Genomic DNA, 25,544 nt, shown 5'->3' on the forward strand with positions numbered 1-25,544 from the left:
AGTGGTGAGAAACGGATTGATCAGCTCCCTGTCCACATGGGACTCACAATCTAGTGGGGAGGGGGACAAACTGTCATCATTACCATTTGGGACTCTGGGAAGGCTGGGAGACAAGCCAAAAATGACCTGGCAGAGAGAAAGAAGGAATTGGAGGAGTGGGTAAGAAGCCTCTGACTCAGGAAGCTGCTCCTGGGGGACAGCATGGTAGTAGGGAAGGTCACTTAAGAGGACTACATCTTTTCCTGACAGGCCATACTAAATATGCCCCAAGGCAGAAATTTGAAAGGCAGAGTGGAGAGGCAGGGTGGCACTCTGGCCACAACTGCTCCCAGGTCCCATTCACACCTGTGAAATAAATGAGTGGCTGCAATGATGAGAAAAGAGTCAAGGAACTAGATTAGGTTCTGGTCTTAGACTCTCAGCAGGTATCTTAGAATCCAAAGCAGATAATGAAGGCACCAAATGGGGTATGTGAAGGCCAATGAGTTTACAGACGGTCATTCAGAATTACATGGGATCACATAGAGTTTGGTGGGTTCATTGGCGTCATGGAGGTGGTTTTTGACTGAAAATTTAGAAGGTAACAGCAACTCCGCCCTCAGAAGGGCCAAATGAGGACACTAAGCTGGGTCAGTAAGAAGCCAGTGGGTTCACCAAGAGTTCATTCTTAATTACTTGGGGTCACGAAAAGGTCAACGAGTTCACCAAGAGTTCATTCCTAATTACTTGGGGTCATGTAGGGGTCAGTGAGTTCATTGGGGTCATGGATTGGTTTCTGACTGAAAGTTTAGAAAGTAAGAGCAACTCGGCTCTCAGAAAGGTCAAATGAGGACACGAAACGGGGTCATGAAGAGGCCAGTGGGTTCACCAAGAGTTCATTCCTAATTACTTGGGGTCATGAAAAGGCCAATGGGTTCACCAAAAGTTCATTCCTAATTATTTGGGATCAAATAGAGGTCAGTGGGTTCATTGGAGTCATGGATTAGTTTCTGACTGAAAGTTTAGAAAGTAAGAGCAACTCAGCTCTCAGAAGGGTCAAATTAGGACACTAAGCTGGGTCATGAAGGGGTCTGGGGGTTCACTAAGAGTTCATTCTTAATTACTTGGGGTCACATAGAAGAATTACTGGCTTTCAGACAATTTTAAAGCCAACTGATAACTCAGAGCCAGGAGGAGGATCCGGATGAGATCATCAGATGGGGGGCTAGGAGAGGTCAGTGATTTGCAGGTTTATGTAGCATTTAGTTCAGTATTTTCCTTTATTTCTTTGTAATGGCTATTTTTTTCCAGTGCCCCCACATGAATACAATGACTTTTGTCCTTTATTTTTCTCCATCACCTCCCTTTCATCCAGTTTTTGCCACGCTGTGTGATTCAATAATGCAAGACATAGCATATCGTCATCACCATCATCAAACTAGCCATTAACAGGCACCTGCATGCATACCTTGCTTTACTTTATTGTGATTCACAGATGTTTTGTGTTTTACAAATTGAAGGCAAGACCCTCCATCAGCAAAAAGCTTATGACTAACTTTATTGTTAGGGTTTGCTCCACTGTGCTGGTCTGGAACTGAATCTGCAATATTTCTGAGGTATGCCTGTATCGGTCCATGAAGCTATACTGGGTGCTTTATATATATAACCTCCATAACATCCCTTTGAAGTAGGTATTAGCATTACCATTTCAGCCGAGGAAACTGCAGCCTAGGGGAAGTCCCACAGATACCGTGTTTCCCCGAAAATAAGACCTAGCTGGACCATCAGCTCTAATGCATTTTTTTGGAGCAAAAATTAACATAAGATCCAGTCTTATTTTACTGTAAGACTGGGTCTTATATAATAAAATATAAGACCGGGTCTTATATTAATTTTTGCTCCAAGAATCGCATTAGAGCTGATGGTCCAGCTAGGTTTTATTTTCGGGGTAACATGGTAGTGAGGGGCAGAGCTGGAATTTGGACTCAGGCACTGTTGATACCTAAGTCCTCTCAACTTTAAACTTCTCTGTCCCTCCCATCTGTAGATCTCTGAACTGACTACACATATCCTGGGGACATCCGTGAGCACGCTCACACAACTCAATCACCTGAGCAAACTGAATAGAAGACTCCCTCATGTCAGTCTGGAACCTAATGGTTCCTGGCGCTGGGCACTGGTTTAATAAATTAATCAAGGAGGGCAAAGTCTTCTTAACCCTGGACGTCCCTCTGCTTTCTCCATGCCTGAAATCATGTACTTTTCATCAAGGACTGCGGGTTTAGACAAGCCCTGGCTCTGAGGGGTCTAAAGTCGGGAAAAGTGCAACACCCTGTGGGCTTACAAGCTGCAGCGGCTGTGGTCCTCCTGGCAGCCGAGGGTACCCATTATCCACCTTGCGTGTCCTGACTTTGCCTGTGACATGCCTGAGGCCCCAAGGGTCATCTTGCCTCAGCTGCCCCAGTGCCAACCCCACAATCCTTTCCTTCTCACCCACTTAGGCCCGGAAACTGTTGTCTCAGTTGCAGCCCCTGTAGCTCCAGGGCAGGAACTGGGCCAGAGTTCTGAGGCTGAGCTTGAAGGAGAGTAATTTGGGTCAGCCCCTTGGCCAGGTTCCCCAGCTGCCAGGGGGATACCTTATGAATGTTCTTGGAAGAGGAAGGAGGTTGGAGACTGTCCTGAGAACTGGAGCCCAGGAGATTAGAGGGAGCGTCTCTTCCTCCCAGGGACAGCCCTGGCCCTCTCCAACTTTCACACCAGTAGCCATCCATCTCCACCCCAGGTATTCAACCTCCGTCTTCCCTCTCACCTGGGGGCTAGGCACAAACAGTCAAACATGAGTTATTTCTGATTTTATTTATAATATAAAAATGTTCAAGTGTCAACAGTCAGGTGTTTGGACATTTCAGGGCAGGATTCCCACTTGTTTGGGATATTTTTTTAAACAATTATCTTTTTGACAAATTAGCAGTGGACCCAGTTTTGGGGGGTGGGGAGGACAGGACTGGAGAGGAGTGGAAGTCATAGATGGGTTGGGGGCTGGGGGGTCAGGCTGTGAGAAGGAAATGGTGTTGCATTATTGCTAAAAGGGGACTCAAATACACTGTCAAGTGGCTCTTCTCGGTCCCAGCGTGACCATGCATCCAATCTAAAGAATCTGAAATGCAAAGGACATGCAGGCGTAAAATAGAAAAGACGACCTGTAAACGAAGGTGCTGCAGAGGACGGAGGGGCGTCCTGGAGGCCATGGGGGAGGAGGAGCCGCAAACGTTGGGGCCCTGGCAGAGCTGCCTCCTCCCTGGGGCAGGGGCTGTTGGGAAGACCTGGCTCTCAGTGCCTCCCCCCTTAGCAGCTGTGAGGAGTGGGGAGGCCCCCTCCCCATTCAGGTTGCTGTCGCTGGGCCTTAGTCTCCCCCTGGACATGACCTGATCCCAACTCTAGTTCCAAGCCTAGGATCCCTGCCCTCTCTTCACGGGGTCCGGGACTCAAGATCTTACTAGAGGGCAAAGCTACTCTTGTCCTCATTTCCGTCCTCAGGGCCAATCTGTCACCGCTCCGCACCTGGCCCACCTCCCCCCAGAACGCTGCAGCCTCTTCTCTGCCCGGTTTCTCACCCCCGCCAGCTCGGGATCCTACATTTCCCCCACCCCCAACCCACAACCCAGACTTCTCTCCAGGAGCTCCAGATTAGCGTACAGCAAAAGGCACCACAATATAGGTTTCTATTAAAGAGTCAAAAAATTGGCCCATCTCTCTTTTTTTTGTTGTTTCTTTTTTTTTCCGAAGCTGTAAATCAGGATGTTACATATAAATAGTTTCCCTATAAAAACGTCTTTGCCGTTAGCTAGTATTATAAGACAATTTTTGCTAAAATGAAAATAAAACATTTTGTTATACCTTTTTCCTTTTATAGAAAATAAAAATATTTTTATTTCATTTTTCCTCCTCTCTCCAGTCGGTGGTCTCTGTTTTCTTTAAAGACAGGGGTGGCGGGGGCGGCAGGACCTAGAGGGGCGCCGAGTCCTGCTTGGCCCGCGAGGGCGGCCCGCGGCTGTGTCTGCTGCTGGCCCGCGTGCTGTGGCTGTCCAGGGAGTAGTAAGTCCTGCTGTCGGCCGCCCCGCACAGCGGCGGCGAGTCCGAGCGCAGCGCCTCGTGCCCCGCGCGGAGGCCGAGGAAGGGTGTGCTCTCGGCCGCCAGCGCCCCGTCCGCGTCGTCCGCGTCGTCGTCCGAGGCCGAGACCGAGCCGCCTCCCGAGCCGCTGCTCAACGACAGCGAGTCCCGCGTCGCGCGTGCGCGCTGCGCCGCCAGCCCGTTGAGGCGCGAGCGGCGCCAGCGCCGGGGCCCCGCCGACGTCCTGCGGGACGCGCCGCGGGCGCGCGGCCGCGGCGGCGGCGGGGGCGCGCACTCCTGGGTTGTCTCGTACTCGTCGTCCTCCGGGATGCGGAAGGGGCTGGCGGGCAGGCTGCCCAGGCTGCCGCCCAGCGCGCAGGCGCCACGCCGCGGCCCCGGCCCCGCCGCAGGGTAGTAGTAGCTGTCGTAGTTGCGCTGCATGTCCGCGCCGGGCCCTGGGCCTGGGGGTGCCGGGTGCCGCAGGAGCGGCTGCTGCTCCGCCAGGCGGTAGCTGATGGGCGCGGCTGGCGGCAGCGACACGGCGTGCGCCGAGTTGGGGGACGTGATCTCGAAAGTCGGCACCTGCGTGGCCAGCGAGTAGTGGAAGTCCACAGGAGAGAGGCGCGCGGGCGTGGTCAGGGCCGACACATACCTGTAGGGAGAGGCAGAGGCGTGGGCCGGGGTCGGGGTGGAACCCGATAAAAAGAGAAAAGCAATGGTCTTGCCTTAGATTAGGCCTGCAAGAACCATGGTGTTAATCCTCAGTGACCTTAAGCAATTTCCTTAACCTTTCCGAGCCTCAGTTTCCTCTTGGGTTAAGCGGGGATAACCACAGTGCTCCTTCCATTCTATTGTTTGGACGAGTCCGTAAATGTATCAATGGGATGCCATAGCCCAGTGCAGTGCCTGCCTGACCCAGGATAAGCCTCCGTGAATGGTTCTTTGCTGTGGGGAAGCTCACAGTCATTGGTATTGCTTAATGGTTACTTTGGGTCAGGCTTAGGCTGGGGCATTTGATTTGTACCACCTCGTTGAATTCAGTAATTCTTTAAGACCCTTATGTTAGTCCCATACTATATGTAAGGAAACAGACTCAGAACATTTAAATCACTCAAGGGTCACACAACCAGCAAGTGGTGGAGCTGGGATTTGAACAGAGGCCAGGCAGAAACCAGGACTTATACTACCCGATTCCAAAAGCCACTAGTTCCCATTCAGCCACACCTGTGTCTTGGACTCACTGTTCCTGCAGGGACAATTTCATCCCGTGGCTGATGGCTTCAGTATAGGAACCACTCCTGCTTATATTGAAGCTAAAAGCAGCCTCAGGGAAGTGACTGCTCACACATGAGGCAGGGTCCTTAGCTCAGGGCTGATAATTACCAACACTCCACCAAAGTGTCTCTGCTTAGGGCTAAAGACCACCAGTGCCTCCAAAAGTTTGCCCTTGCTAATATCTCCCAGTCTGGGTCCCAGGCACCTGTCCCTTTTCTTTCTCCACATCACCTTGCTGAAGTTCATCAGCCTCTTGCCCAACCATTGTCTGCCTTGGTACAGGGCCCACCCACTTCCACACCTCTCTTCCAAACTGTAGAGCTGGCACCTCACTGCTCTCCGGGGTCCCCATTACTCTCTTTCTGAATCACCTGACAGGCTCTCATCCCTCTCCCACATGCACATCCAAAATTAACCACCAAGTCATATCCATTCCCCCTCTCCTAGAGTCACCCTCTGCCCTGCTCCACCCTGTCCTGGGCCTAGTAGTTCACTGGTCATTTTCCCACCCCAGGCCTCTCATCCTTCCCTCTATTCAGTTCCCAGAGCAATCTTTGAAAGGCACAGTTCTGCTTACCCACCCAGGGCCCTCCTCCTAAGCAGAAGTCCAGGGCTATCAGCATCTATTTGGCCCCAGCCTGCCTGTTCAGGCCCAGCTCCTCTCCTCACAGCGCACTCTCCTCCAGGTACCTCCCCAGCACCTCACCTCTGCTGGCACTTGAAGATGCTTTCTGTCTCTCTACCTCCCAACAATGAAGGAGTCCTACTGCTATTGATAATAACAGCTATGCCTAGTGAGCACCTGCTCCATGCCAGATAGGATGCAAAAAGCTTTGTGCACGTGAGTTCTGGTGCCTGTCACAAGAACCATAATGATAGACATTGTCTTCCCTGTTCTACAGTGAAGGAAACAAAAGCACAAAGGTGACCAACCTGCCCCAAATTGCACAGGTGGTGGAGCTAGGCTTGGAAATGTTGGTCTTGGAAAACCTGGTTGCTTCCCAGAGCCTGCAGTCACACTGGTTTTCTCTGCCCTGGTGGGGTGTCCTGTGCTTAGCACTTTCCATAGGCAGTGGTGAGCTCCAGGGGTTTGTGCCCATGGCTGGAAACTCCTCGGGAGCAAGGACAAGGTAGACCATCTCTGGGCCCCCTGGCAGGCCTGCCCAGCACAGGGCCGGCATGGAGTAGGCTGAGTTGAGAGTGGGAGAATACTTGCTTCTCTCCCTCCACTCCAGCCCGGACATCCTTGTTCTCTGCGCCTTCCTCTGCTCTACTCCCGTATACTCCACTTGCCAAGGGCCACTTGACTCCTGGCTTGGAGTCAGGGAAGAAGGGGAGTTTTCTAGTTCTCACTGCATCCATTGCTCGGGAGCCAAATGGCATTATGATCCACAGGGCCTTGTTGTTGAAACTGCCAGGGCCTGTGGTCATTCTTGGCTCATGCCCATCCTGCACTGGTCAGTCTCCTCACAGACAACCTCCTCTCCCACCTCCAACCTGCTCGATCTTAGTGTCTTTCTGTTCCTGCTGGGACATGGGGCCTTTAGGTAACAGCAGGGTAGAGCAACTGTACGCCCAGTTTGTTTGGGACAGCCCCTGCTTGTTCCTGATGTTCCAGTGTAATTATTAATAACATCCTCCACTACTCTGAAAAGTGTCTAGTAGGACAATTCAATTAGATGGTCACTGCACCCAGGGTCCACTGGCCTTGCCATAGTCCCAATCTATCATTAACATGCTGATGACCCTAAGCAGATAACTGAACCTTTCAGGGACCTTGTTTGCACATCTGAAAAATGGGGATGAGGCTTTTGGAGTGTCTCTGAGGTGCCCTAAAGGTCAGCCCTGGGTCAGTGGTGCCAGCTCTCTGGCCAAGGTGGGGCACAGGTCATGGGGTAGGAACTGACCTCTCACTGTGTGGGGAGTCACGCAGGGAATCTATGGAGTCGTGGTAAGGTGGCACGTTGGCTCTGCGCTGCTCCTCCAGGCTGTAGGCTGCTGCCCGCCGTGCCCGGGCCTCCACGCATGCTGGGCTGTTGCATTTGCTGGTGCCCACCGATGACAGCATGATACCCGATTGGGAGTCAGAGGTCAGGCTCTCAGAACGTTCCAGGCTCCATGTGTGGCTCTCATGCCTGGAGCAATCAGGAGGGGTTGGGGTGAGGTGGGTAGTCAGGAAGGAACAGGGCAGCCCAGCAGGTGTAGTCCCAGGCCCACCCCCTCCCTGGTTCTTTATTCCATCTCAGGCTCCCTCAGCTCACTGCCCTTTTCCACCCTGGGCTGATGTATAGTATCACAAATACCCAACCCCGACACAGGGAGGAGGAGGGCTGGGGTCCTGTGGATGGGTGAGCTGCAATGTGCAAAGGCCTCTTCTTTTCCTCCCTGCAACCAATTCCCACTCTAGCCTATGCCAAGGGCCCCTTGCCTGGGACCCTTCCACTCCCAGGGTCCTTAGCCACCTACCTCAGGAGCCCAGCCCCAGTGGCTTGCCTATGCCATGCTGGTCCCCAAGGAAGAAAGGGGCCAATCATGTTATTTCTGAGCTGCGTGAGCCTTGTACTTGTGTGGACAGGCCGCCCCACCCCTGGTGAGAAGGAAGCCCTCCTTCTCTCCTGTGGGCAAACCCAGGAGAGGGTATCAAATAGCTCTGGGCCTTTGAGTGAGCAGGCACTTTATGCCAGAGAGGGTGGTGCTAACGAGTTTCAAACACAACTAAGCATTGGGTGGGAGCCCAGTGATACTGCTGTTTCTCTGGGGCTGGTTTAGACTGGACAAGGGAATCTGGTCCCCTGAGCACTTGGATGAATGTTTGGTGGTGGGCTCTGGTTTCAAGCCCCCTACTTCCATCCTCCCGCTCAGAGGGACCCTCAATACAGAGCCTGGCTGGGGATTTTTCTGTGTCGGCAGGCAGGTGTGTGATGTGTGTCTTCTCTCTCTGTGGGTGTGGGTACAGAAGCCTGCACGTCTATGTGGGGGTCTTGGTGGTGCCCACCTGTGGCTGGAGGTGGGCGTGGCTGTGGAGCAGTGGTGAGACGGAGAACAGGAGTGGCTCCCAGAGAAGGTAGTCTCGGTTTCCCTCCTGATGACGTGGTCTGTGGCTGGAACGTTCTTGGAGATATACTGGAACAGAGAGTTTGGCAGGAGTTAGTGATTGGTGACTGAGTCAGCCCTCCTTTCTGGTGGGGATGAGGAAGGGAGGCACTAAGCTCCAGGTCGGGAGGGGTCCACTGGATAAGTGACTCGATTTCGGGGCAGTGATGGCCCCAGCAAATCACCCCCCTGCCCTTCCTTAAAGAAGTGGGCAAAGCAAGGCCACTTATTCTGGTGAGGCAAGGCAAGGCTGAGCATGGGAAGGGCTGGCTGCTACCCTGGTCTATCCTTCAGGGGCACGAGAAGGCTGGCTGTATAGCCAGGGCTCAGAGGGGGACCCAGAAATACCACCACTCACGTCTGCCATCTGGATCTCCTCAGGGTCCAGCCGGGGGTGGCTGGGCCCGTTGGCCAGGCTCCGGTTCTGGTGGGCTGGGCACATGTTCTGCCGGAGGTGGTTGTGCACGTGCTTCCGCTGTTTTCTGCACAGGGGAGGGCGCATTAGCCTGGCATGCCCCCACACAATGCATGAGCTGCCCTAGCTGTCCCTCTGGGGGAACCAGTCCTCTCTACCTGGACTGCTGTGGCAGTCTCCTGCTCTTTGTGCTCCGGCTGCCCTGAGCCAGGACCCCTCCAATCTGCCCCCAGCCTAAATTCAGCAGGACGTGAATGTAGTGGTAATGAGCTTTGGCTCTGCCGAGACAGCAGCACTCTACTGCTTTCTAGCTGTGTAACACTGGGCAAGTTGCTTAAACTTTCCATGATTTACTTTCCTCATCTGTAAAATGGGGTGATCATTTACCCATCCCAAGGCCCACTGAGCACTAAGAGTAGATAAAATATCTACTGGCCACTCACTCATTTATTTGGTATTTAATTGGCTTTTTACTATGTGCCAGACGCTGTTTTGGAGCAGAAGATAGACACCGCCCTCTTGGAGCCTGCAGGTCAGTAGGGGAAGCTGATGATAAGCATATAAACAAATATGTGACCAAGAAACATTCAGCAAAGTGTTATGAAGAATATGAAGCAGGGTGCTGTGCTCAGGGAGTCGACGTCTATAGGGCCCCTTTACTTTGACATAATAAATACTTATTACATTTGTTTTGTAATCAACAAGTCCCATCATGTCACTCCCCTGTTTAAAATCCTTCCTTGGCCCTCAGTTCCTGTTTCTTTTCCCAGCCCTGTGTCTCACTGGCCTCTCCCCACCCCAACATGCTGCATTGGAGGGCTTGTTTCTGATCCTTCACTGTGCCTGCCCTCTCTGGCCTCTGGGCCTTTGCACATACTGTTGCATCCAACTGCAACACATTCTCTGCCTCTTCACCTGCTAACTCCTCAGCATCTCTCAGGCCTAGCCTAAATGCTCCTCCTCAGGGAAACCCTTCCTGCCCTCTAGTCGAGGTTAGGCACTGTGAAATGTGTCTTGTGACCTTTGTGCTTAGAGCACAGGTCATGTGCCTGGTTTAGGGCCTGGTGTCCAGCAGGTATTGAATGAAAGTTTCTTGAGAAAATAAGTGCAGTCGGGGTTAGAACAGGATGCTTGCTTTCCCCCCAACTTCTTCCATACCTCCCTTTGACTTTCTGATCCTGGACTTATCTGGAACAGGACTGGCAGGGCCTTCGATCCCAGAGATCGGGATAGCAGGAGTCAAGACCCAGGGACTAAGTCCCACAAATTGTGGCTGTGCCCAGGCTCTTGCTCTCCAGTTAAGAACAGATATGACAAACCTATCATTTTTCTGTACTACATCATTCTGCAACCCAACGCCTTCAGGATAAACCCAACCTCCCTATCTTGGCACTTGAGGCCAATGGTGCCCTCTGGGTTCCAACTGTTTGATTTTGACCCTAGCCCTTTGCCTCAACTAGAGTGGTTGCTAGTTGCTAGTTTCTGCTTATGCTCTAGGAACACCGCTGACCTTCTCCTGCATTTGTTTTTTAGCTTCCACTATTCTAGTGGAACTGCCCAGACTCCTTTCTGCTCCTTTCTTCCCCTTGCCCCGAGGTTCTGCCCCCACATTTCCTCTGCCCAGGGGTGGCCGAACCCCACCTTCTCTGTGTTCTTACCTGCACTGCTCCTAGGTGGGACCAGGCAGTGCCTTGTGAGGTCTCTTTTTTCTCTGGGAATGTACCCCTTCCTCTCTACGCTTCCCCACTCGCTGCACTGCCCCAGGGCCTGCCTACTCGACAAGCCAGATGCCCCCTCACAGTATCCTCTGCGGTACATACTCGGATCATTCCCATTTTACAGATGAGGACTCAGAGAAGTTCATCAGTTTGCTCAGGGTCACATGGGAAATGGCATAGCTGGATTCAAACCCACATCTGTCTTCTTCCAATACCTATGCTCATGACCATTCCTGTTCAGTCCTCTGGGGCCTGTCTCTGCCACCCTCTGCCCCTGCCTGTTGGCCCAGCCCTTTGGCCCCACACCAGCAGGCAGTTGAGGCAATAGGAAGGTGTGTGTGTGTATGTGTGTGTGGGGGGCTAGGCCGGGCATGATGCTAGGGGCTGGGGAGGAGAGTCCGGCCTTACAAAAGCCGTCATAGAGGCCCACCCTTGGCTTGGCCTGCCCGTGGCCTCAGTGCCTGACACTCACTTGGTTTTGCAGTAGGCAACCACACAGACGATGCCCACGACCAGCAGAGCCACACAGATGCCGGTTATAGTCAGGACCCTCTTCTGGTACAGCTCCTCGGCTTCTGCAGAGGCAGGGGATGTGAGGGGGCCAGGCGGGAGGTGGACCTCAGGGACAGTGGTGCAGAGACCCCTCCCTTTGCCCCCAAAGCTTTGGGCTCCCTCCAGCTCAGGTCCTGCCCAGCTTGCTCCCCTCTTTCTTTCCCCAGCATCCTCCTCCCTCCTGCCCGCTCCTGGATTGCCTTCTGCTCCCCCGAACGCCACCCACCTGTGGATCTGGGCACAAGTGACTACACCCAAGTTCACCTTCCCAAACCCCATGCCCTGCTGTGGGCATGTGAGTGGAAAATGTAAGGGGATGGGGGGATGGAGGCGAAGTTCCCAAGGCCATAGAGGAGGGCAACCCAGCTTGGCCAGCAACCCTGCCCTGCCAACTATGGCCTGGTGGCTGCAAAGGACCTTGATGGGCTGGGGGGAGCTGTTCTTCATGGTGGTGAACATGGTAGCCCTGAGCAGAGGCCTGGCTTGCCACTGTAGCTTCTCAAAGGCTTGTTCTGGGCTGGTGGGGACAGGACATCAGACACAGAGGCTGGACTTAGGAGGGATGCCAGGGCCAGGAGCAGGGACGGCGCTCACCAAGCTCACAGCTGAGGGCACGGGGAGAAAGCCTTCATTTATCTCTGCAGCCTGCTCAGGGTTGTGGCCCTGGCCCACACCAGCCCTCCCCATCTCTGCCTGTGAGAAGCCCACGTGTGGCGGCACAGCCCCTTGAAATCCAGGACAGCCCTTGTGCTCCAGGAACAGCCCCACCCTTTCCAAGGAGCTGAGCTAGGCTGGGCCTTAAAGCCCTCAAAAAGACCGGGCGAGGCCCTCACCTCCCACTTCTTGGTGGAGCACCCCCTACCCTTTTAGAACAGAGAAAGCCAGGAGGAAGAAAAGGAACAAGGTGATAGCACCAGCCGTAGTCTAGGCATACAGTCTAGACACCCACTCCTGCCCCAACTCGCACCTGCTGGCTGGCCCCTCCACACCACTCTCCTCCCACAGTGCAGGGATAAGTGGAGGCTGGACCCCAATGCCTTGGCGGAGCCCTGGGAAATGTCGCTAAGCCCTCGGGCTTGCTGAACTTCCTGTGGCAAAGGTATACCCACCAGCAAACACCTGGGGGAACAAGCCCTCCAGACACACACTCTGTGGGGCTACACCTATCTGATACACAGACAGACCCCTTCTAAAGGTGCACTCACACACACATCTAGAGCACAGGTGCACATACCTGTGCGTGCGATCATGGCCACAGAAACATAACCATGTGGAGTCTTGAACAAACAGCCCTCTACCTCTGGCCCGCAGCTCGAGGCTGTGTGGCTCATGTCCTTCCTGCCTCCAGTTCTCATCCCCGTCCATCCCTCAGTCCTCTCTAGTCAGACATCTGTCTCTGTCACTCCTCTGAGACCACTCTGGTCATGGTCACTGACAACCTCTCAGCTGACTCCCCCTGCTGGACACACTCCCGCTCTCGTCAGGTTCCTCCTCCTTCACTGGCTGATGGCTCTGGCGAATTGCTGCTTCCCCTTCTTCTATGTGGACTCCTGGACAGAAGGACCCAGAGCTCTCAGGCCTTTCTTTTCTCCACCTGTTCTCTCTCCCTTCGTGATCTTACCCAGACTCAGAGTCTAAATGCCATTGGTATGCAGCCGACTCTCAAATTTATATCTCCTGCCCTGACTTCTCCCTCAGCTCCAGACTCCTACATCCAACGGCCACGGCCCTACACAAACACACTGGTCCCGTCCTCTTTCCAAACCTGCTTCTAGCGCCCTACATTTCTTCAGTGGCAGCACCACCTTTCTTGGTGGCTCAGCCCCCAAACCTTGGAATCACTCCTGATCACTTTCTTTCTTTCTGTCTACCCTGGTAGCAAGTCCTCGCAGTGCTACCTCCCAAGAAGATCCTGGATCTGACTACTTCTTTCCATTTCCACTGCTTCCAGCTTAGTTCAAGATGATGCCATCTCTCATCTGGACAGCTGGCCATCTTCTAACTGCTTTCTCTGCTTCCACTCCTCACCCTGGCCCCTGACCCCAAAACCATATTGACTTACAAACACAAAGCAGAGCATTTTACCCCCTGCTTAAAAACTCACAATAGCTTCCCACTGCAACTTGAATACAACCCAAAGCCTTACCATGGCCTACAAGGTCCCGGATGACCAGGCCCCAGCCTTCCTCTTAGATCTCATCTGCAGTCCCCTTCCCATGTCTGCCGTGCTCCAGAGTTGCTGGCAGTCTTTCCATCCATTGAATGGAGCAAGCCCACTCCACCATCCCATCCCTGACCTGTCTCAAACACTCTCCCCCAACTATTTGCAGGGCTGGCTACTTTTTCATGTCACTAAATGCCACCTCATTGGACACGCCTTCCCTGACCACTTAGCTAAAGTAGCTCCCACTCCAGCTACATGCTATCCCATTACCTTCTTTTATTTTCTGAGTAGCACTTACCACCACCTGATAGCTTTCCTGTTTGTTGTCTGTCTCGCCCTGCGCATCTGAGCGCCAGGAGGGCAGGGACTCTGTACCGGATTGCCAGACTCTGGCGAATTGCAGGGTTCAACAGGTGTTTGTTGAGTTAGTGAGTGAATGAATGTACAGACCACCATGACAGACACAGACACATATTCACATAGGCTCACACTCACCTCCCTACCCTCACAGTTCCAACTGCACAATGCTCAACCCTTAACACAAAGGTATTTCACTGCGCCCCTCCATGCACTTACATCCTGCACTGAGAGACCTAACAAGGTATAAACACTTATAAACACTTTCACTACCACCCTAACATACACACCTACAGATTCACCTCTGTGCACCTTGCCACCACCACCGTCACCACCCAGATCCAGCCTCTGTCCTCCCCACCCTGTCATAGTCAACAGACAGACATGTTCTCACACACAGACTTTTAGCTCTAGCTTCTACTAAGAACAGCTGATAGGGGCTGGGTGGTGGGGACACTGGGGCCTCCCCAAACCTGCCACGAAAACAGCCTTTTCATGGCTGTAGGCTCCACATCACATCTGAGGTCTGATCCCACTGAAGCCTTGGCCCCTCAGAGCCCCTTCATGTCTCCTGCTGTAATACATCTGGACACTTGAGGCAGCGTGGAGCCTCCAGCACAAGCCAGAGAGCTGGACAGACTGACCCCTCAAAGTCCCTTTCCATCCAAGGCGTTTTCCAGGGGCCAGAGGGCAGGAGTGGGAGGGAGGTAAGATTCTCCACTGGGGGGGCAGGAGGGCAGGCAGTAGAGGCCAGCCCACCCTAGACCCTTGCTTACAGACGAACACGGGTGCCATCGTGGGGACAGATCTTGGAGGGAGTGACAGCCTCAAGCAGATGGCAAAGCCTGGCAGACAGACCCAGGGCAGGGGGCAGAGACAAATGACGTTCTCAGCCACCAGCCTGGTGCCGAATGAAAAGCAATGGAGATGGAATGGGAGAAGGAAGGAGGATTAAAGTTAAATGGAAAGTGCTGCCTCTCTGTACAACTCTCCAAACCAGGATGCCGTGGCTTCCGGACACCGGCTCCCTGAGGGGCCTGTCTCTCTAGTCTGGCTGACCCACTGGACTGCACAGAGCTCAGGAGGCCCCTCCCCTCAGCGGCCTCCTAGCAATTGGCCCCAGGCAAGGGGCACTGCCATACACTAGGGGCACAGCCTGAACCACAGGGTACCCTGCCGTTCACAAGCTCCCCTTGTCTCCCCAAATAGGACATCTGGATGGAGTCGGGAGATTTTTGGAATTCTCTCTTTTCCATGTTTTAGAAAGGAAGCCAAACATCCAGCACATGTGGTGTCAGAGGCTGCAGAGAGGGGCTGTGTGGATCGCACTGAGTGATAAATGAAGGCTCCGTACCCTTTAGTTCAAATCCAAGGTGCTCTGGCAGTGCAGAAGAGAGGAGGGTCAGAGAGGGGAAGGGATGGAGGGAGAGATACAGAGAGAGATGGGGGAGGACGAGGGCAGGAGAGAGAGAGAGAGAAACGTTGGTCAGGATTCTTCAGACACCAGCAGCCAGCCTGTGAGGTGAAAGCAGGTTAGTGGCGTCCCCACCCGGCTTCCTGAACCCCTTCCCTGACAACCCGTTCCCAAGAGCCCCTGAGAGGGGTGGAGAAAGGAAATGTTAGGATCAACAGGCAGGGCAGGCTCTTTAGAGATGAGCTGTGGGGTTAGTACCTGGTGGGAGGCAGAGGCGCAAGAGTCAGTTGGCATATGTCCCCAGGGAGGAAAGGTAAGTGGGGACAGGGGTCCAGCGTCCCCATTCCCTCCCTCCCAACTCCAGTGCCAGGCCTTTGGCACTCTCAAGCCACTCCGGGAGATGGCTTGCTCAGCCCCGAGCTCATTCATGGGCCCTGTTTTCTGTTCGCAACAAGAGTGCAGGGTACCCAGACTGACCCCCTGTCCCTGTCCTGCCCTCACCAGCTTAGCTGGCATGCCCATCTACTAGGAGCCTGGGCATGGGGACTCAGAGTTTGTGGGAACAGAACTGGGGAGAGGAGGAGGCTCCAGGTGGCAGATCACATCTCCACTTGACACCCCCAACACTCTAGAATCCTATAGGGGCTAGGCCTTGGGGTCTAAGCCTGATTTCACAACTTAGCAAAGCAAACTGCAACTCTGAGAGACAAGTACCCCTTGTACCCCTTAAATGTTGGTCCAGTTGTACTCTTTAAAGTAGGATCATGTTGCAAATGTGCAATTTCAAGATCCTTTGAGGTAGGTGCTCAGGCCTGCCCAAGGGTGTGGCTCCAAGCAAATCCAGCCTATCTAGCTCTGAGTCTCTTATCTGTTAAATGGGAGCCTGGCCTGACCATGGCATCTCTGGGTGGTTTGCAACTTGGCTGTGCTTCAGAGTCACCCAGACCAATAGCATCAGGGTCTGGGGTGGGAGCCCAGAAATCTCAACAGCGTGTTTGAAAAGCTCACCAACCATTCCAGTGTAGTGGCCAGTACCTGTCCTGAGGCCTTGAGGCTCAATTCTGTCTCTAATTTGCTGAGTGGGTGTGGACAAGTCAGAGTCTTTGTCTGCTCCTCTGTCAAAAGTGCCTACGGACAGTGAGGGGAAGACGTGAGCAGGCCGGGGCAGTGTGCGGCTTAGCACAGGCACAGGGCCCACGGCACGGCCTCCCCACATGCACACAGTAAGCGCCGCAAGATTGGGGAGCAGATGAACTTGTGTTCTGATGTTCTCGTCTCCTGTACAGGAAGGAGAGCACGGGGACATCAGTAGGCAGTCCTGTGCATTGTCCGTACCTGGATCTCTTTCAGCTTCCTCATAGAGATTCCAGAGGGTTCTGCAGGTGGAATACGATGGGACAGCAGGGTGGCTCTGAGCCAGGGACCAAGATGGCTCTGACTGAAAGAGTCTTCAGGAAGATCCTGGGCTCTAACCCCCAGTTCCAAGCAGACACCACACCCTAGAAGCACGAACCCCAGTCCTTCCAAACACAAACCCTTCTGTGCTTTGCTATTAAATGTGAGGTTGGGCGTGATCTCAAATGTGGTTTCTTTGCAGTCTTTCTCTTACAGCTTGGGGTAGGAATCGCCATAAGCACAGTGAATCCACTCCTCTCCCAGGCCTCCCAGGGCTGGCCAGCTGTGCTAAGCAGACAGTACAACCTTGAAAAAGTCAAAGAGGCAACTTTCCCTGAGTAGTTAAACCTGTTGTCCTAGGGACCCTCCAGGCAGCTCGAGAGAGCTCACATTGTTTGGCTATCTCGTCATGCCCCCTGAGAGAGAACAGCCCAGCTTGACGCTAAGAGGACTGTGGTTCCTCGCTTGTCTGGGCCCCACTTATGATTGCTGTTGTATTACGTGGGGCCCAGTGGTGCTAGGACACTTTCCCAAGGTCACACAGCACGTTAGGGGGCAGAAGGGAGACTTGAAACAGGCCTCCAGTCTCTTGGGGCTAAGCCATGGCTATTCCTGCCCATTGAGTCTCTGGGCAGGCCTGACTGGCTAGTCCTGAGGACGACGACTGTCTGGAGAAGTGAGCAAGGTTCCCAAAACCACTTAAGAGTTTTCTTCCACATCATTCCTTTGGGATCCAAGTAGTGGCTCTAGCAGCAGCTTTTGAGCATCCTGACTGTCCTCCCCCTTAGGTAAAGGCCACTATTGTTTAGGAGGACGAGTGGGGGCTGGCAGGACTGATGATGTCACTGAGTGCTTGGCCAATCACTAGGACGGCAGCCCCGCTTCCCTTTCACTGGAGATGGATTCTGAGGGGCCTGTGGCTATCTCTGCCCCAGCAAAAAATATAGTCTCCTACTTACAGTGTTCATGGCTGCCACGCAGCCAGGAGGAGTGGCACCACTGAGTTACAGACAGGTCTCATTGAGTAGACATTTCATATTGACTAGTAACCATGGCAACCTGATGTGGGACTCCCAAGGGCAGGATTAGCAGACAGTATGCAAAGTCCCCATCCTAGACCTGTCCTATGATACACAGCCACAGGTGCCTGGACAAACGAGGCCATGATGTGGGCTCTGGAGCATATGTGTTTGTGCAGGTGTGAGCACATGTGTGTGTGTGTTTACACATGTATGAATACATACTTGTGTTCATGTCTGAAGGTGTGTGCGCTCTTTTATATGGGGTGGGATGTATAGATGCACAAGCTTTGACTCTTGGGAAGTGGAAGGGCTGTCGGTGGAAGAAGGAAAAGCTTCAAAGTGATATTGTGGTCACAGGCTCTATGTTCCATGGCCTCTGCAAAAGGTAACCTGGTCTAGAGACTGTCTGGGCAGAGGGATAAGGTCAGATACTGTGCTCAGGATATGCTGGAAGTCAGCCTCCAGGGGGCTGATGCTGGCCCTCCTGCCTAAATTGGACTCAAACAGCCATGGCAGGCTCTCTGCTAAGCCCTTCATACACATCACTTTATTTCATCCTCGCAGCACCCTTACAGGCAGAAATGTTATTTCTCCATTTTACAGATGTGAAAACAAACTCAGAGAGATTAAGTGGGGCCCCAGAATTAGTAAACTCAGTAGCTGGCATTTTTATTCAGGTCTATCTGAATGCAAAGCCTGAACACTTAAGCTAGCATTTTCCACTACCTTTTCAATAATGATCTGCTTGAATAGGACATAAAGTGCTCTGGGCAAAGTGCTTGAAGAGCATCGATCTTTTACGCAAAAGTAACAGCACTGAACCTGATAATACTAGGCAGGAAGGCCTGGGGATGCATTTCTAGGCTCTTTTCTGGGCTTCCGGGGCCCTGTTGACCCTTCCAGCAGATCTAAGCTGAAAGCTGAAGCAGCCCAGCTGGCAGAGAAGCTTGGCCAGTGGCCGAGTTCCAGAGACTCTGCTGCTCTGATGCAGGATGAGCTGGGACTCCCTGCCCAGAACAGTCCCATAAGCCTAAGGGTGAAAAGGAATAGGCCCCCATTGCCTCTCTCCCCTTGTCCTCGGCCTCTGCCTGGCTGTTCTGCCCCATCCTGAGGCCCCTCCTGACCTATGATACTTCAGTGGGGGTGGATCTGACTCTGCAATTCTTCCTGGAGCCTGGGCTCTAGAGAATTCTGTTGGGCCACGTGCCCTGCCCATGGGCTCTGCTCTTATCCCCATGGCCTTCCTCTCTGGCCTCCAATTGGAGGGGCCTGGGGAGAATGCTGCCTCCCACACTCTATTAAGATAGTTCACCATCTGGGCTGACTGGCCCCTACCTCCCTGAGGCCTCTACTTTCCTCTCCAAGTCTTGGCTTCTAGGCTCCTAGAAGGGGAGGGAGGGAGCAGAAACTTCTAGGCTTTTGTGCTGTGGCCTGAGGAGGACTGGGAAAGCTCATTTATCCACCCTGAGACCCAAACCCCCAAACCCCTTTCTCCAAGGGCTATTTCAGTGGCCTCCTGGGTCCTGTCCTTGGCCTTTTTTGGAGCTCTACCGCTCCATGCCCAGGCCCCATCTGGTTCCGAACTCCTCATTGGACCCAGAGGTCCTCCCTAGAGGAAGTGGGGGCTAGGCCGAGCAGGGGCCTAGTGCCTCTGGGAGATGGGTGACAGGGTCCCGCCTTACAGGCCAACAGACCATTGCACTCCAAACAAGGAGTCCACGGCTGGCTGGGGCCTTTTGCTCTGCTCCACCTCCACCTGGTGGCACGTGAAGGAACTGCTCTCAGTCCCAAATAAAACAGTCCACAATTACGGCCTCATCTTCCAACCACAGGGCTCACATTTTTTTCAGCAAATTGTGCTCCAACCTCAGAAGTGGAAGAAAGGAAGGGAATGAACACCTGGGTTGGGACTCAGACCAGAGAGGGCCTGGAGAGAGTCACCAATCGTCGCTCAATTCCTCAGTCCTTCTACCTTTAGCATCCTTCCCCCTGCCCCCCACATCCTGTAGCCACCTAAATGTCTCCAGTCTCTGGCCAGCATGGAAACCATTGCCCTGGAGCCTGTTCTCCCTCAATCCCCTCCCCCATTCCCCCATCACCCCAAATCAAACCAAAACAAACTTTGTCCAGACCTGAAGACTAAGCTGTCCGAGAACTTGTTTCTCTCCCTCAAGCACACCAGCACACACATGCATACACTCACTGCCCGACCCCATTGGCAGCCTGACATCCTCAAGCAGGCCTTCAGAGGCAGGTAAGGGCTCTGTAAATGCTTCTTCCCATGCTGGCCAGGCTGCTCGACCCAGAAGCAGTGAGGAGGCCTGAGCGTGGCTCCAGCCGGCTGCAGGGAGAATTCAGCGTTACTGTACTCGGGCTGTACAGCGATGTGGGAGGTAGGGGTGACGGGTGTATCGGTTTCCTCTGCACAGGCTTCTGGTGAGCACTGAGGACTGAGAGGAGCCCAAGACACCCCCCACGGCCCCCTAGTCTCGCTAAACAAGGCCCCATCCCTCCCGCAGGGGGAGAATGTCAGTCACCAGGGAAGAAAAGAAATAGAAGAAAGAGACATACTGGAAAAGTTGACCATTGCGAACTGCTGACACCTGTCCCCGGTGTATCCCACAGGACACCTACCAAAAGAAAGAAAACCAGAAAGAGAGAACCAGGATAGCAAGACACAGGCACTGCAACACCCCGGCACGGGCTCCTGCCAATGCCAGCTGGGTTCCTTGCCACCGTTACCATTTGTACTGGCCTTGCCACTCTGCCCCTTACCTGTAGCCCTGAACTTTAAACCCAAGGATTAGGCCAAAAATGAAAAACAAAGCAAAACAAAACAAAACAAAAGAACTAACAAACCAAAATACAAAAAAGAAAAGAGAAACAAAACAAAACAGCCAAAGATCAAAACAACCAACACCCCTGGCCCTGCGCCCTATGTCGGGGGGGACTGCACCCGGAAGCTTTCTAGGGAGCAGGGACTCGTGTTTGTATCTTCAAACATACTTTGCTTAGGATCTGGCATGTACAATCGCAAAGGCAGTTTCTCCAAACATCTCTGTCCGAAGAATCCGTTTGGACATCTGGAGAAGGAAAAGGGGAAAAATCACAGAACAAACTGGCATCATCCGCGAGGCTCAGGTTAGAAATCAAAGTGCACAGTGATGAATGAGAAAACCAAGTCGGGCACTGGGGCACACTCTTCGCAGAAGGGGCTGGAGTCGGGGGGCTGGGTGGAGGGCTCGGAAATCTCCTTCAAATTCTCTCTAATAGATGTGGCTCCGTGGGTGATGGGGAGGGGAGGGGGGCAGGGAGGAGGATGATATAGGGAAGCAGGGTGGGGAAATAGGGAACTTACTGCCTAATTGTCCTAATGGCTGTTGAGACTTCCCTTCTGACTTGCCTGGGGCCCCAGAACTGTTGCCCCTTTGGGCCAGGCAGTCAGCAGGCAGGGTGCTGGGGGCCTCTGGAATACCAAGTTCTGGGGAGCCACTCCTTCTAGGCCCTACCCCAGGGTCCTCTCCAGGGCTCTGGGCAGGTTTGCTCATCCATGAAACAGCCCCCAGAAAGCTCAAAGGAGACTCTGGAATGCTGTTCCCAGACTGTGTGCCCATGACAAAAGGGGCCTTGGAGATGTCTCATTTGTTCTTTTGAAGAAGGTTCTATGGCCAAATAAGTTCAGGAAATCCATTCCCAGGCATCCTTGTAGAGATGCAGTGCATGTTGGCATATGAAAAGCTACTAAAAGTTTTGTAGGAGGAAAGAGCTGAACTTTCCAGTATGCCCCAAATGTATTTGATCATGGAAGTTGTTATCTGATGAACCCTTGTGAACACGGTTTAGGGACAGCCGCCCTACAGCAATAGACCTGGAAAGCTTAGTGGGGAACAGGTGAGGCTGGACAGGAGCTGGAATTAACAGCATCCCAGAGCTGGCCTGTTAAGGACAGGGGCAGGGCATCTGGCCTCAGATGGCAAGAACCACAATGGGAGCTGAAGCAGGCTCCCTAGGGACCCTGAAGCCTCTTCCACGTCAGGAGCCTCTTGGCTGCCTGGGACACCTGCCTGTTCCCCATGACCTGCTCCTTCATCCCTGCCTGGCCTGGGGGGGTGGGAGTGGGTGGGGGGGGCTCATTCTCCCATACTGCTTCCTCTATAGCTACAAAGCACCACCCACTCCCATCTCCCTGACCTTGTCCTTCCCCCCACATACACTTCCTTCTGCTCCTTGGCTGCACTCTCCCCTCGAGTGAGTCCCTGTCTTGCAGATGTCCGGGAGGCATGCCCAGCCCTATACTCTCTTCTGAACCCCAGCAAGGCCAGATATCTAGGGGATGCTTACAGATAGGGCCAAATTGACCCCCAATCCTCTACTCAGAGATGGGTCTATGCTGCCTCTGCCTCTTCTTCCTTAGGAAACTAGGTCAGCCCATCACCACTGTACCCTCAATAATAGGTCACTGTTTGACATTAGTCACTTTCTCAAGAGGTGAGTGTACTCTACCTCTTAGTATTCTAGTGTCTACCAACCATCAGTAATTCCTTGAGCTTGTAGGGGGTGGTGGCCATTGGCTCACAAAAACCCTGTGGCCTGGAGGATGGGAAGTGGTTGGTGAACAGATAGCAGGAGTTTCTCTGGGTCTTGATGGCATCTCCCTCAGGGGAGGCCAGAGGCTGGTCCCTGCAGTGGTGGCAGTGTGTGCAGGTATGCTTGGCCAATGGGAGGTGGTGGACGGCTGGGAAGTATGTGTGGAGAAAGTGGGGGGAGGCTAGAAGAGAAGCTGATGCACGCTCATCCTGTTGAATAGCCTGGCTTGGAGGGGCAGGCTACCACCTTGTCAATACATCCTTCTCTGATGCTCGGCCCTCGTCCCCAGTCATCCCAGCCCAGGAAAATGGAGGTCCTGGCTAAGGCTTCCCAACCAGCTCCAGTCAGGCTCAGCTCCTCTTCCTCAGCTCTCAGAAACTCATGTCCACTTGGGATGGGGACTAATGGAGGAGAAGTGGTTTTTCGAGCAGCAGCCCCTTTGGGGTGGAGAATAAAGACACAGGAAGTTGCCAAAATGACTCTCAGAATCCGCAAAGGAATGAGAAAAAGACAGGTTTGACTGTGTCCAATGTCTGAGATTAGCCTGGCTCTTGGAGACAGGGAAAACCTGCGTGTGTGTGTGTGTGTGTGTGTGAGTGTGTGAGTGTGTGAGTGTGTGTGTGAGTGAGCGTGTGCGTGAGTGAGTGTGAGTATGTGTGAGTGTGTGAGTGTAAGTGAGTGTGTAAGTGAGTGTGTAAGTGAGTGTGTGCGAGTATGTGTGTGGTGTTAGAGAGAAAATGGGGGCGTGCAGGGGCAGGAGGAGACAAAGGGGACATTTATTGCCAATGCTGACAGTCAGGGATGCTGTCCCATTGGCTCTTGGAGACCAATGATATCTAAGCACATCCCTGTGTCCCTGACCCCACACCCAGCCTGGACTAACCTGAATGTCTCCTCATACCTTTCATGGCCACTGAGAAAGTGTGTTGCCCCCTGGCTGCACAACAGAAAAGGCAGTGGGGGATGGGTACAGTGTGGGGGTGGGGAGGACTGACACCCTGCACTGTTCTTTGGGTACTGGCTCCTTCCAGGGGGCTCCTGGACATTCCTAAGGAGAGATTCTTAGCCTTGCTTGTTGAGGATGAACCACATGCAGGAGGCTGGGGCTTCCCTAGAGTAGGTTCTGGGGCTGGACCTATGGCCTCTCTACCTCGCACCCAGGACCACGTAACAGGGTACAGACTACTTTAGCTTATCACCCAGGTGGGGAGTCTGAACTCAGTAGGGGTGGCTGGCTGGTAGTGGGTGAGTTCCCACTCAAACAGGGATTCACCTGGCACAGGAGCTCAGAGGACAGATCAGAAGGAGCGGCAGTAATAGCCTTCCCAGCCCTTCCCCCCAAGTCATGAGCTATGACTATGGGAAGGTCTGTGCCCAGGGCTGGAGAAGAGCAGGGGTGAGAGAGGGGCAGAGAGGAGAGCCCACGGGCTGCATCTGGGGTGACAGAGAAATTGGGACTCTGCCTCCCCGTTTTCCCACCCCATCTCCCGGGCCTCAGTTTCTCCTTTTGGTAGCCTGGGGATAATGCCATGTGTGCTGCCCTCACCCAGGGGAGGGGGAGGATGAAGGATGAGGGTGTGCCCCGGGCACTGGAGGGAGGGAAGGGTCTCTGGCCTCATGAGGGGTGGGGTGGCGATGTGGAGAGGATGAGCAGGCATGGGTATGGGATGGGAGAATCACCTGAAAATGGGGTGGAGGGAACAGAAGGAATGGGGATGAGCTGATGGGAAAGGGAGGCATGCCGCTGGTATGTGCACAGGGCTGGAAAGAGAGTCTTGTTCTGTCATCATCCCCTGAACCAGTCCCCAAGAGTCACGCACCAACCGTGCTCTACAAAAACACGGAGAGAAGAGGAGAAAGCAGCAAGAGGAAGTGCAGAGGCCGCTGTCTGGCCCAGACAGGAGACAGTCCCTTTGATTTGGACCCCCATTTTCAAATCCCCCTAAGTTTTCTTTTTTAAAACAAAATTCAGTCTCAGTGACACTGTTTCTTTTGGCTCTGAATTCCAGAAAAACAGGAGGGACGGAGTGTGCCTGCTTTCCAACACCCCCGGCAGGGCTCTGAACCAATACACAACAACAAGTGTCAGAAAACCAGGAAGGAAAACTGATTTTTATAGAAACTGGAATGAAACTGACCAGTCTAGTTTCATTATCCAAGCTAAGCGGAAATGCAAAAAAATTAAAATAAAAAGTAAACAAACAGCACAAATGGTAAGACGTGAGTCCCGTTTCCTGAGTTCTCTCCTTTATATTCCATTCAGGTGTCAACAGGAACCCCAAGAGGCCTGCCCCCCTTCCTCCCATCTCACCCACCCGCAGAATGGCCTCTGGGCTCTGCCCGGCCCCCTCCCTCCTGTCCTTCTCCAGCACAGCTCTGAGGACCTGCCCTCCTGGCCTCAATCCCCACCAGGGATGCCCCTCTCCCCTGAGGGCTCAGGGAGTCAGGGAAGTGGGTTCCAGGGTGGGTTGAGATGGGGAGGTGGTGGTTCTGGGTAACAAGTTCTGGTGCTAAGCAGTGACCCCCAGTTGCCCTGGTGGGGAGGGGAAACAGGACACCATCTTCACAATGGCTCAGCCTCCTGCCCCCTAGTCTTCTCACATGTAGCTAGAGGGTCCTTCCCAGAGGGTCCTGTGGGTACACCCTTGATGGCAGGGCCCTCTGGGAACCCATTAGCACATCACTCTCTTTTCCACACTAACCCTACTTCACTGGAGTCCTGGGCCCCCATGACGTTCCTCAGCCTTGTCCTGGGTGGTTGAAATCTTCCCTGCCTGGAGCCAGGGCTGATTTCAGTGGCACTGCTAGATCCCTTCAAGGTTCCAGGGTGCAAGGGGCTGGGGAACAGGAGAAGCCTGGTGTGTGTGTGTGTGTGTGTGTATTGGGAGGGATGAGAAGGGGGTGCAAGGCTAGACCAACTCTGTGAGGTATTCCAGAACTCTTATGAGTTTCTATGGGTCTATTCCAAAGAGTTCAGAGCATTATCAAGGCTAGAATGTTCCCCAGGGTCTGTAGCACTCGTGTAGCAGCCTCCTAGAGGCAGAAGGAGGGAAAGGATGAGGGGCTGAGTCTGGGCTGAGAACTTCCCTGGGGGACCTACTGTTGTTGCTGGGACATATAGGATGGGGGAGGCTGGGAAAGGGATGGCAGCAGGTAAAGGGTGGGACTGGGGAAGAAGGCAGCAAAGGAGGCCAGCTGGGGCAAGAGGCACAGATCTGCCTGGCAGTCCAGGCCCAGTTAGCCTAGCACTGAGGGGAGAGTGTGAAGGAGGCAGAGCCCCTCATTATCACTTTCTGTGGGGTGGTCTTTAACAGTCCTGGCTAAGGCTGTAGTCAGAAGGGAGAGCAGGAGAGCCGAGGAGTGCTGAATCTGACCTTGTCTGTGGGGAGGGCAAACGCTTCTCTCTGGATCTCTGTCAATACTCTGGTGGCCTTTGCCCAGATGCCATGGGAATGGGGCAACA

The 25,544-nt window shown here is 53.5% G+C and overlaps 1 protein-coding gene across 7 annotated transcripts in view; it reads right to left on the reverse strand.

Moving 5' to 3' along the window:
* Window positions 1–3,621: 3,621 nt before the first annotated feature.
* Window positions 3,622–25,544, reverse strand: part of NRG2 (neuregulin 2) — a 176,341-nt gene continuing 154,418 nt past the window's right edge. Inside the window, exons 6-13 of one of the 7 annotated variants that reach the window (XM_074313623.2) lie at window positions 20,501–20,577; window positions 16,113–16,205; window positions 15,018–15,041; window positions 11,063–11,165; window positions 8,816–8,939; window positions 8,360–8,487; window positions 7,272–7,499; window positions 3,622–4,741 (exon numbers count right to left, since the gene is read on the reverse strand). In XM_074313623.2, the coding sequence (XP_074169724.1) occupies window positions 3,985–4,741; window positions 7,272–7,499; window positions 8,360–8,487; window positions 8,816–8,939; window positions 11,063–11,165; window positions 15,018–15,041; window positions 16,113–16,205; window positions 20,501–20,577 (1,534 nt within the window). In that variant the 3' untranslated portion in view covers window positions 3,622–3,984. Of the gene's footprint in view, window positions 4,742–7,271; window positions 7,500–8,359; window positions 8,488–8,815; window positions 8,940–11,062; window positions 11,166–15,017; window positions 15,042–16,112; window positions 16,206–20,065; window positions 20,125–20,500; window positions 20,578–25,544 lie in introns of all 7 variants that reach the window. The other 6 variants (XM_074313624.2, XM_074313626.2, XM_019740335.3 and 3 more) reach the window with 6 other exon arrangements.

This window comes from Rhinolophus sinicus, chromosome 5 (assembly GCF_057876585.1).
Source record: "Rhinolophus sinicus isolate RSI-liver-muscle chromosome 5, RSI-T2T, whole genome shotgun sequence".
Taxonomy (NCBI): Eukaryota; Metazoa; Chordata; class Mammalia; order Chiroptera; family Rhinolophidae; genus Rhinolophus; species Rhinolophus sinicus.